Source organism: Lolium rigidum, unplaced genomic scaffold, assembly GCF_022539505.1.
Source record: "Lolium rigidum isolate FL_2022 unplaced genomic scaffold, APGP_CSIRO_Lrig_0.1 contig_28943_1, whole genome shotgun sequence".
In the NCBI taxonomy this organism is placed as follows: domain Eukaryota; kingdom Viridiplantae; phylum Streptophyta; class Magnoliopsida; order Poales; family Poaceae; genus Lolium; species Lolium rigidum.
Window position 1 is genome coordinate 346,708 of NW_025900101.1, and position 12,569 is coordinate 359,276.

At 41.3% G+C, this 12,569-nt stretch overlaps 1 protein-coding gene across 1 annotated transcript; it reads right to left on the minus strand.

The window, feature by feature from the left end:
- Positions 1-769: 769 nt before the first annotated feature.
- On the minus strand, positions 770-8,026 carry LOC124680801 (receptor-like cytoplasmic kinase 176). The gene is made up of 6 exons (XM_047215841.1): positions 7,907-8,026; positions 2,982-3,307; positions 2,653-2,788; positions 2,386-2,528; positions 2,173-2,296; positions 770-1,465 (listed from the first exon to the last, which is right to left on the minus strand). Exons 1-6 carry the CDS (start codon positions 7,962-7,964, stop codon positions 984-986), a joined length of 1,269 nt encoding a protein of 422 aa, XP_047071797.1. The 5' UTR covers positions 7,965-8,026; the 3' UTR covers positions 770-983.
- Positions 8,027-12,569: the final 4,543 nt, after the last annotated feature.

Sequence of the window (12,569 nt, forward strand, 5' to 3'; positions counted from 1 at the left end):
AAATGGGAGCGGTGAGTGTAGCCCGCAGCTGCTTGTGTTGTGTCCCCGTGCCGTGTCATCTTATCTCCCGTGACACGCTACTGTTATCTATCATCGTGGACCTGATTTATATTATATGTTTTGTCAGTTTGGTGATCGATTGGAGTCTCTGTTTACCTTTGCCTGCTGAGCGACAGTGTGGATCAGTGTATGTTTGGCTAAGCAAACTTGCAGCGCTATGGCTTATCATTCCTGCCGGCTCCTTTTCGACAGTCCAAATCATCTCCGGCAAGTTGCCCGCTCGTTTTGAGCGTTCTTCCAGCGGAAAATAGCGGGAAAGCGAAAGCGCGGGCCGAGCAGGCTTGCTTTCGCCATGATTCTTGCTTGTTGCGACGCGAGAATGGCGCCAACGACAACGCGGTGGCGCGCGACCGACCATGCCATTTCTCGTAGCCATCATGGCGTGCAGGCTGCGGCTTCTCTTGTTGCCCTTTTGCCGTTCACGTCAGACTCCACATCGCCTTCGGCAGCGACCTGACTGGGGTTTGCCGTCCATATCGCCAGGAAAGGAAGAAGCAAGTTTGCAGATCGGGTCGATGTATCAAACAAGGACGGGTTGCTCTCACTAGGCCATACCATCGAACGATGCAGTCGCTGGTGAAAATCGGCTGACGCCCACCAGAATCATACTACATACCACCGATGTGCCAAAGTCAAAATGCACGGCGGCAGCTGCAAGCAGGTGGCCCCACTCAGATATGAATTCGATCCAGTGACCAGGGACAACAGCGAAGGCACAACAGTGAGCTTTGACTCCAATGCCATGAGTTTAACGACATATAGATCCACCCTTAACTTGAGTTGAGCAGCCCCTGCCTGACAAGGAGGGGAGAGGGAGAGAAGAGAGGCCTGCTGGACGAAAGCCTGATGACCTTCCGGAATATACACACCACATTTTTACAAACTACCACCCTAGCTAGCTAACAGGCTCAAACACCACCTTGCTACGACGAGTGAAGCACCAACGTCTTTGGGTCTCGTCCGGCCGCCTTCTGAAGGTCATTCGAGCTTTTCCTGCGAGGTTTGTCGCTGTTCCTGCCGACGCTCGCGCTGGTCATCTTCCTGCCTGCGCCCTTGGGGTCCTGATGCCTGTCTGCTGCCAGCTTCTTGGCTGCCTCGCCGGAGTCCTGAATCCCTTCCAGAATTGAGACCACCGCGTCCATGGACGGCCTCATCTTTGATTCGAACTTGAGGCACTCAACAGCAAGGGCGGCGATGGTCTGCGCACCACTGAGGGAGTACTGGCCTTCCAGCCTGGTATCCAGGACACGGAATATCTTGCGCTTGTGCGTGAGATATGGCCTGGCCCATTCAACAAGGTTGTGCTCTCCCTGGGGACGGTTCTTGTCGATGGCTCGACGGCCTGACAGCATCTCCAGAAGCACTACCCCGAAGCTGTAGATGTCGCTCTTTGCAGTAAGATGGCCTGAAAATGTTGAATGGATGTTTATCACATGCTGAATATAGGCTCTCAGATACATGTTATTAAGTACTGCATGTTCTTTGCCTAGACTGCCGCATTGGCCGACCGCTATTAACTTATGCACTTACATTGCAATGTTTTGGCAGCAAGGTAAATTAAGATCAAAACATAAGGTGGTGTGAAAATAAAGATTTGTTAAATGGATGTTTACCGTTTGCTGAATATGAGCTCTAGGTAAATTTTATAAAATGTTGGTGTATGTTTTTTATCACAAGGCAGCATCTCAACATCTGTAAAGCAAATTCAGTTCAGAGGAATCGAAAACTATGACAGTTACTGTAAAATCATGAAACAACTTGAACTTATGGTTGAAGGCAGTTAAACTAAGCATCAAAAATTCCCTTTTATAATTTGTGTTCGCGCCATTGAACATTTGTCACGAAGAAAAAGTCTAGGTATATCATAAATTTCATCGAATGGCATTACAGCACTAGATTCTGGCAGAAGTCGTTATCATTAGAACATCGAACATCCATCACGAAGAAATACTGCATGTGTACCAACTTTAACGAAGCAGAAGTTGTTTTTAAAAATTTTGACCGACTGCTAACATTCAGTGGTTGCAGTCACATGACAATGTTGCATATCCAAGACAGGCAAATGTGCAATACTTGCTTGATAAAACCCAAAACAACCAAGCCAAATGTTACCTGTTGACAGATATTCTGGAGCTGCATAACCATATGTTCCCATCACCCTTGTGGACACATGACTCTTCTCACCAACAGGACCATCCTTTGCCAATCCAAAATCAGAGAGTTTTGCAGTATAATCCTGAGCAGAAAAATATGCGGTCCTTTCAGTAGAGATCACAAGATCATAGAGGCTAAACTATGGTGAATTGACGATTCAGTTTCACTTACTGTGTCAAGAAGAATATTGGATGTCTTAAAATCCCTATAAATAACTTTAGCCTCTGCACTATGAAGGTAGGCTAGTCCTTTTGCAGCTCCAAGTGCAACCTTCATTCTTAGGTTCCACGAAAGTGGTTGAAAGTGTGAGCCTCCTACATGAAGGATTCATATAGCAAGTTATAGCTAAAACATACTACAGTCTACAGCAATATTGTATGCAACACAAATAAATATTCCTAGGATACCAGTAGAGCACCAAGTAATAGTCCAACTTACTCCGGAAAAGATGATTTTCCAAGCTCCCACGTGGCATGCACTCATACACTAGCAGCCGGTACTCATCTTCCAAGCAATACCCAATTAGCTTCACAAGGTTGGGATGGCAAAATTGACCAAGGTAATTAACTTCCGCCTATAATGGACACAAAAGAGTCAGAAATACATCCATGTGCTTGATTAACACATCTGAAGCTGTAAATAATACTAATGAATTTACCGACATCAAATAAATGTATGGCATACAAAAATAAACTTCAAAGAAACATGGATTTAGCATGACATCGAGGAAAACAGCAAAAAATAAAAGGAATGCCAGCTATGCTCACCAACCACTCTCGGTGCCCTTGCAAACCTTCCTGGTTGAGTCTTTTCACAGCAACGGGTATTCCGGTGCCAGATTTGCAAGCTGACAATGTATTCTCATCAATCCATCCTTTATAGACAGATCCAAACCCTCCTTCGCCAAGCACACTGTCAGGACGGAAGTTCCTTGTGGCTAACCTGAGATCATTATAGCTGAAGACCTTAACATTGGCTGACTGCAAGATCTCACATTCAGTCTTCGCACTTGGAGGCATGGAAGCGGAAGAGGCTCGACTGCTGCAGGCACTAAGCCTACTTCCATCTTTGCCACTACTCCTTGAGAACATTCCTGTAAATTAGGTCTTTAGTCAAATTTCTACTGAATGAAACATACAAAAATACCAGCTTGAGGATTCTATTTTGAAGAAAGTATTTTCTAACAAACAAGTTCTAGCATTTAACTATCCCATGCCACAGATCATCATATTTTTACAGCTTGATTCCATTTTTGTAATGAACACTTTGCACCATAACTAGGGACTGGGTGAAGCAAACAATCAGCAATTGGCTTATCTGAAATACGATGTGAGTGTTGGAAGTTGCAAGATTAGCCATTTTCATCTGTGGTACACAATGCTAGCTATAAGGGATAGGTCTCAGAAGTTGATGCGAAGAGCATTTTGGCCGAGCAAGTAACAGATTTAAACTATTGCTATCACAGGGGTTCCCCTCCGTCACGTGGTAACATGCATACACCAAGTTTCTAGTAAGCTTATCCAACCCAATATACACCAGTTGCCACGTCACACAGCATATCCGGTGTAATCCGGAGTCTTCCCGCACCTATGTACTACTAAGTTTAGTTACGTCACACATATAAATTATTAGCAATAGGAAGCGGTGTTTTGGAACATGGGTGCATGTGCTCCCTATATTTTGAAATACATTTTACATACATTTTAAATTATTTAAAAAATTGAAACTAAAAGTTTGCACGTACATCTTCACGTGCTACGTGCTCACAAAGTCGTTTCCTAAAAAATCGACTTATCATGTGACGTGTGTAAAAAAGACAAATTTCAGTCCTAAAAATAATGCTTTTCACAAGATAAATTTTCTCTTTTTTATATAGACCACACAAAATATTAATTTTTCGTGAAACTTGACGAACGCACGTATATTATGGAGATGTACATGTAGAATTTTTTTTCCAAACTTTTCGACATTTCGAAATATGATTTTTTGGTAGAGGGAGCATACGCACCCGGGAGCCGAATTGAATTTCCGCAATTAAGAGATGCTTCAATCTAGTAAGGTTACTCAAACAAAGCATGTGGCAGCTATACGACAATTTTTTTGTAGAAACAGTCCAAGATTGAACTTGACAGTACATATCATCACCAACAAAAAAGTATCTTTCCGTTATTGGAAAAGAGAATTAGTTTTTTGTAGCCATGGAACATGCACATTTAATGAGCGGCAAAACCCTACTGAATATGCGCGGGAAACCAAATTGAGAGACGTGTGTGAATAAAGAAAAACCAAGATGCATGCTCCATACTGGACTTTACATATGACAGCTAGACAGGTACTTTAACAAAATTTAGAATCAACTTAAGCAAGGAACAACTTAGGCACCTTTCGTAATTTCACCAATAATATATGACTTTAGACCATGGAAGGAACAACAATGTGTTTACACTTTTAAAGGAGAACATGTAAATAATCAAAGTCAACTGACAGCTATTGGTATGCATATACCAGAATGTCACAACAGGGCACACTAGACGTACTAGCATCAAGCCCTATGGCAAATGAATACTGTGAAATTCAGAGGGGTTCCGCTGCATCAAGTGGTAACATGCATACACTAAGTTTCTACTTAGGTTATCCCACCCAATATATACATCAGTTGACACTTCACATGGCATATCTGGAGGTTTATCGTACATTTGTAACATATGTACTACTAAGTTTAGTTATATCACACACATAAAAATTATTGGCAATTAAGAGATGCTTCAATTTAGTAAGCCGACAGAAGCAAAGCACGTGGAAGGTATACAATAGAATATCTTGTAGACATGCATGAATAAAAAAATCATGCGTGGGAAACCAAAACTGAATATGCGTGGGAAACCAAATTGAGAGACATGCATGAATAAAAAAATCAAGATGCATGCTCCATATTGGACTTTATATATGACAGCTAAACAGGTGGTTTAACAAAATTCAGTATCAACTTAAGCAAGGAACACTTGAGAAGCTTTCCAAATTTCACCAATAACATATGACTTTAGACCACAATTAAGAGATGCTTCGATCCAGTAAGGTTTACTCAAACAAAGCATGTTTTATCTAAAAGGGGAGCAAAGGCCCTGGCCCAAACGAAGCACGTGGCAGCTATACGACAAAAACTCTTGTAGAAACAGTCCAAGATTGACCTTGACAGTACATGCCGTCACCAACCAAAAAGTATCTTTCCGTTATTGGAAAAGAGAATTTGTTGTTTGTAGCAATGGAACATGCACAATTAATGAGGCAAACCCTACCAAATATGCGTGCGAAACCAGTATGAAACCAAATAGAGAGACGTTGTGAATAAAAAAATTCAAGATGCATGCTCCATACTGGACTTTACATACAGGTGGTTTAACAAAACTTAGTATCATTATCGAAAAACAAAACTTAGTATCAGCTTAAGCAAGGAACAAATTGAGCACATTTCCAAATTTCACCAATAAATATATGAACTTAGACCATGGAAGGAACATCAATAGAAATAAAGAAACAACTAGCACAAGGAAGCCGCCCCTAATTTCATGTGTTACAGTTTTCTAAAAGAAAACATGTAAATAATCAAAGTCAACTGATAGCCATTGCTATGCATATACCAGAATGTCACAACAGGCACACTAGACATACTAGCATCGAGCACTATGGCAAATGAATACTACGAAAATCAGAGGCGCTCCCCTCCATCAAGTGGTAACATGCATACACTAAGTTTCTAGTAAGCTTATCCCACCCAACATATACATCAGTTGACACGTTGACGTCACATGGCATATCCGGAGTTTTATCGTACATTTGTAACATATGTACTGCTAAGTTTAGTATATCACAGACATAAAAATTATTAGCAATTAAGAGATGCTTCAATTTAGTAAGCCGACAGAAGCAAAGCGCGTGGCAGGTATACGATAAAATATCTTGTAGACAGTCCAAGATTGAACATAACAGTACACATACATCATCACCAACAAAAATGTTTCTTTCCGTTATTGGAGAAGATAATTTGTTGTTTGTACACATGGAACATGCGATATTAATGAGGCAAACCCTACTGAATATGCGCGGGAAACCAATAATACAAATATGCGTGAAACCAAATTGAGAGACGTGTGTGAATAAATGAAATCAAGATTGCATGCTCCATATTGGACTTTATATATGACAGCTAAACAGGTGGTTTAACAAAATTCAGTATCAACTCAAGCAAGGAACACTTGAGAAGCTTTCGAAATTTCACCAATAATGTATGACTTTAGACCACAATTAAGCGATGCTTCAATCTAGTAAGGTTACTCAAACAAAGCATGTTTTATCTAAAAGGGGAGCAAAGGCCCTGACTCAAACGAAGCACGTGGCAGCTATACGACAAACATTCTTGTAGAAACAGTCCAAGATTGAACTTGACAGCACATATCGTCACCAACCAAAAAGTGCCTTTCCGTTATTGGAAAAGAGAATTTGTTGTTTGTAGCAATGGAACATGCACAATCAATGAGGCAAACCCTACTGAATATGCGCGGGAAACCAATACGAAACCAAATAGAGAGATGTGGTGAATAAAAAAAAAATCAAGATGCATGCTCCATACTGGACTTCACATATGACAGCTAAACATGTGGGTTAACAAAATTTAGTATCAGCCTAAGCAAGGAACAATTTGAGCACATTTCCTAATTTCACCAATAATATATATGAATTTAGACCACAGAAGGAACGGCAACAGAAATATAGAAACAACTAGCCCAAGGAAGCCTCCCCTAAGTTGATGTGTTACAGTTTTCTAAAAGAAAACATGTAAATAATCGAAGTCAACTGATAGCCATTGTATAGTACATACCAGAATGTCACAGGAGGGCACACTACACGGACTTCACTGTATTATTAGTCTTTGCTTCAATCAAATGTTTATTGGTCAACAACAGAATCCCAGGGTGATTTGAATCCGTCATGCAAAGTGGGTCAGCACAGGGCAGAGCGATAATATACGATGCTAGAATATCCTTCCCCCACTCCACTGAGAGAAACCCGCATGCCCCATACTACTTCTCGTCCCATAAGGATAAGCACTGCCCAGTTTAAGACGACGGTAGAGCATGTACCACAAGTGGCGGTACAGGCTAGTGAAGCAATCATGCAAGGAAGAAAGCATCTATATCCGATTACTGTACAGGGTAAGGTACCTGCTACCTAATAAAGGCCGTAGCTCCAATGGCACGAGTCCTATGAAGCCTTCCAAACGTAGCCAAAAGCTTACTTTAGGGAGACCACCATAAAAGTGATGAGGATGCCTCGCTTTAGGCGAGCTAGCACGTTGAAATCGCGCACCCCAATCTAACAACCGGCCCAAAGCGGGCCTCGTCGACCAATCAAATCACAAGTGAAAACAAAGTTGAGGCTATGCAAGTCGGGACTAAATTATGAAGAACCCGGTGGATAACCCCGGTTCCCACCTGGATCCCTCGTAGGAGGAGCTAATGAACAGGGCCGTTCGTAGCGTGCAAAAGTTTGGTGAGGAACCTGGGAATGGACTGGAATTCGCATCTCGGAACTACCGCGCGCGCGCACGGTCGAGCCCCGGTGCTCGCGAGCGGGAATCGACGGAAACCGCGTCGGATTAACGGGATAATCGGTAAGCGAGGAGGGGAGGGCGAACCTGAGGTGCCGGGGTGGGTGCTCCCATCCTTGATCCGCGCGCCCCAGCAGTTCCCCATCCGCCGCGGCGCGCCTCACCAACCGAGCAGCAACCGCAGCAGCAACAACCCTACCGCACCAAACCGAGGCCGCCCGGGATCACGGACGACGGCGAGCAGCGGTGCTCCTCATGCGGCGGGGAGGTTCGAGCAGGCGAGCGGGCGGGCTAGGGTTGCATCCAGCGGCGGCGGGAGGGTGATAAATAGCGGCGGCAGGCGGAGCGGTGGCGGTCTGGCGCAGCGCGTGAGGAGAGAGAGAGAGAGAGCGAGCGAGAGGAGTTAATGGCGGGGAGGGGAGTAGGAGGAGGAGGAGCGCGAGGGAAGCGTGCGTGCGTCTGCTGCTGCGCTGCGCCTCTTGGGAAAAGCCGGGAGGCGTCGTGCTTCGTGCGTGACGCTGGGACGCGGGCCCGGGGTTACCTTTTTTCCTTGCCGGCTCAGGTTTTACCGTGACTTTCGGTCTGGTTTTTACGGTCACGAAGCGAGCGAGCGACTGACCCAGCGTGTGGGGGCGGTGACGGTGAGTGCGCGCGCGTATACACGTGAGCAGGTGTGCGTCCGACCGACCGGTTCAGCGTTCCTATCGGGCTGGTTTGGGGGCTGACGCTCCTATCCGACGGCCCGCGTGCTACAAGCCAAAAAATAAATAAGCTGAAGAAAATCTTTCTAAATCTATCTTGATATCTATAAGATCTAGAAGATCTTTATAAATCTTACTGGCTATTTTGTATTTATGAGACCTCTTAGCTTTTCCTTAAGTACAAGTAATTTACGTTCCACCAACTTAATAGTAGTAGAAAGATATCGCGAAGATATCGATATCTACAATAGCAAATCAGTATCACTACATTATCATGTACCATGTTTTCACAATATATTGAATGAGCATTGCGAATGCAGATATATTTTTTTACATAAATTTAATCAGAATTAAGGAGTTTTGACCTAAAGCAAAACTAAATAATCTTGTTTACATAGAACGAGGGAGTACTTGCTAAAGAAAAACATTCGTTTTTAGAATGCTTTTTTTTTGGTTGTGTGTGAGCGGGGCGCATTTGACATGCAATCGTATTATACAAGCTGCACCATATGACAGAGAGGGTCCTCTTGCACAGCCTAACCACCAGGTGCCGGCATCGTGGGCTACGTTCATCGTTATGCATCAGGAGATTCGAGACTCCACAATGCATCAACAGTTGCAGGATGATCTGGTGGAGCACATATGGACGCAACACTAACTAGTTTCCATTTGATTTGTTTGAAAACTTGTCTTGTTTTGTTGAACCGTAACATCTATTTGTAAAAATAAGCCAAAATTGGCAAAACTGGTCAAATTCGTCAATACCAAATCAGTATCACTACACTACACTATCTTATTTTCGCAAAAAAAACCTACACTATCTTATACCATGTTTTCACAATATATTCAACATGCACTGTGAATGTTGATATTGTTACATAAACTTAGTCAAACTTAAAGAGTTTTGACTTCAAAAAACTAAATAACCTTATTTACATATGAGGGAGTATTTGTTAAAGAAACATTTGTTTTGTGTGCATGTGGGTGCTCGTGTGGGCCCATTTGACATGTATTCGAGTTATATGAGATCAATGACTTACAACTATGACATAATGGATTGAGATATGGTTATATTTCTTGTGTGGTTTTTACAGTTTTGTTGTATGCATATATGGAACATGGGGGCATGTGAACCCACTTTTTGAAAAGTTCCGTTTGTGATGTTAAAACATGTTTTAAAAATCGAAACACAAAATGATTTCCCAGATGATCTCAAATATGTGCCCTAGACATGAGTTTCGTGACGAAAAAACCTTTTATTTTGTCTCGGCAAAAAAGTGAAATTTTGCAGGGCTATATAGCAGTATATATGTGACGTATTTTGTCTTTTTTAGATTCTAAAATAAAAAAAAGTGGTTTCTCCGCGAAAACTTTCTACGCACACATGAAACATGCGTACGTACTCGGTTATTTTTATTTCAGAATTTTTTAACATTTGAAAAATGCATTTCCAACCTGGCACCCAGGTTCAAACCGGACTTTTCCCCTTCAATTCACACTATCTATGCCAATATGAATAGGTACGCACAAATCCGTCTTAGCCATAATACCTAATTTGTAGGATCAATAATTAAACAAAATATGTGAAATTTACGTCTTAATTGCATATATATAATCCATTAATAACATTATATTAGTTACCATGCAATTCAGAGGAGTAAGAGCTGCCTAAAGTTACTAAAGTTAGACTAGATGTATATAAGTTGGAAAAAAAACTCTAGTCATAGTTTAAACCTGTGTGCATACGTGTTTCCCTTTTTCTTGCTTGTGTGGATACGGTGAATGTCAGATACACATTCAAAGTGTTTTTTAATCATATCGACATCTTTATGAATGTGAACGCCGGGATACAACTGATACATTATTAATAACTAGATGCGGATATTATTTTGCATATCTGCATAGTTTAAATACTATTTTGCATATTATTTTATGAGTTTACAATTTTCACCCTAGCATATCATTTTCATTTGATTTTAACTTACAAAATGTGATATGTGAGCTTTGCAGTTGAGGTTTATTATCTTTTGTGCTTGCTTGATTGTACAGTGTCACTTTATTGGTACTTAAATAGTTTTCTAGCATTACAAAAACACGAAGGGGATCCTCCTACATACCGCATCGTAAGACCATGCACTATGTGAGAGAAATGCGAACCATCGGTATTGTTGGTTTGGTTAAACACATAATGATCATTGGTTCAATGCGTTAGAAAAAATAAGTGAACCAATATGGTCGTTCAGCTCAAAGCAAAATTGTGTCAAAATTAGGAAGAGTTGCATCATATGTCGTAAAGAAGAGAGGAGAAAGATGTTGCCTCACATGCATGAAAAGGTGCATGCATGTTGTCAGAATCGGCCCAAAGAAAAACGACTCAGCATAGTAGATAAATAGAAGTGAACTCAATACATACCACATTTTTCATTGAACCGCACCCACATAGTGCATGGCCTAACGTGCGTTGCTGACACGCGAGTCTCCCGAACATGGGGCCCACATGTAAACGACTCTACGGCACGGTGCAATATGTAAGAGAATCCACGTTCTAACAACTCAGTTTTTGTATTTGTTGATCAAATACCGAAAGTACGAAGAAGTAAGACTCCTAAATTGTTGAAGTATGGCGTAAAATTTATTAACAAACAATTTGTAGCAGGCTGTCAAAACAACTATACCAAACAATACAAAATACCCTACACAAAAGACATAAGAATCTTCTCGCGGAGAAATTGTGTTAGATGTTTAAAATCTCAATGTAGAGGAATACCGGTTGAGGTCCCTTATGTGCACCCCTCCATGCATCAAACAATAAAAATGTATTTGTTGTCATATTAATTGCTATCATCTACGTCGTGATCTCTTGTGTTTGAGAAAAGTTGCAGGTGAAGGTCTTTCCTTTATCAAGCTCCTTGTCTTATATGAAGCTCCCCCAATACAATTTCATGTTCAATTCCTTCAACTCAATTTGCTATTAACTCATCATCATGTTTAGGAGACACATTTATAGCCAATACTAGTGTGTTGAAAAAAAATTGTGTACTCGTTCACCTCTCTTAATGTTGTAACAAGATCCAACTGCAATCGATGAGCCATGAAATATAGATAATATGCATAAGAACACTCATTTCAAATTATAGCCTTTAGTCGATTCCATTCACCTCACATGCTACTAGTCCCTTCACAGCATTTTCCTATGATATATTGGACATTCAAATTATTGTATGCAAGGAAATCACTTTTTTTTTGCTTGAGAGTCAATGCAACAATTTCTGAAAGTGGGCATAACCCTTCGGGTACTCGACATTGCCATACCCGGTGCAAACTATGAAGCTGGACCAGCACAAGGACTCGACAAGCTGGACCTGCACGCGCCTCAACTTGGACTACAAGGAAAGAAGGCTCCAATACGAATCGTACTAGGACTCTTGTAAACCATAGCTTGGCTGATATATAAAGCCAGGCGGGGGCACTTCTTAGGGACACACATATTGAGAAATATAAATCATAGAGGCGACTCGCCTAGACATCGCAACCCGCGGAGAACATATCTAGTGATACCACACCTTATTTGATACCATGATACCACATTTTAAAATTTAAATTGTAAATGTCAAAAAATTCGGAACTAAAATTTTGGGTGTTCACAACATGTGTGTTTACATACCTTGTAACTTTCATAACCAAATTTGAAATATCCTTAGTGAAACAAAAAAGAGAAATCTAGCATGAATAGTGTCACATAAAGACAAAAACTCAAAATGCCACTATTCACACAACATTTGTCTTTTTTGTTTCTCTTTGTGTACTTTAAATTTGCATCTGAAAATTTTAGACAATGTAAACATACATCTTGTGAACAGCCACAAATTTATTGCAATTTTTTTTGTCACTTACAAATTTAAATTTTGTGAAGTGGTATCATGGTATCATGGTATCATGTGAGGTGTGGTATCACTAGATGTTTCCCCGCAACCCGCGAACTAGAACTAGACTAGATACAACTACTCCGCTATGGCGGCCCCCTATACACATATATTCATATAATGGAT

Excerpts from the sequence above, each read along its gene's own strand:
- LOC124680801 (XM_047215841.1), bottom strand. The coding sequence starts at position 7,964 with ATGGGGAACTGCTGGGGCGCGCGGATCAAGGATGGGAGCACCCACCCC. Across the intron at positions 2,789-2,981 it reads AAGGGCACCGAGAGTGGTTG|GCGGAAGTTAATTACCTTGG; the intron begins GTGAGCATAGCT and ends TGTCCATTATAG. Across the intron at positions 2,529-2,652 it reads GGAAAATCATCTTTTCCGGA|GAGGCTCACACTTTCAACCA; the intron begins GTAAGTTGGACT and ends TCCTTCATGTAG.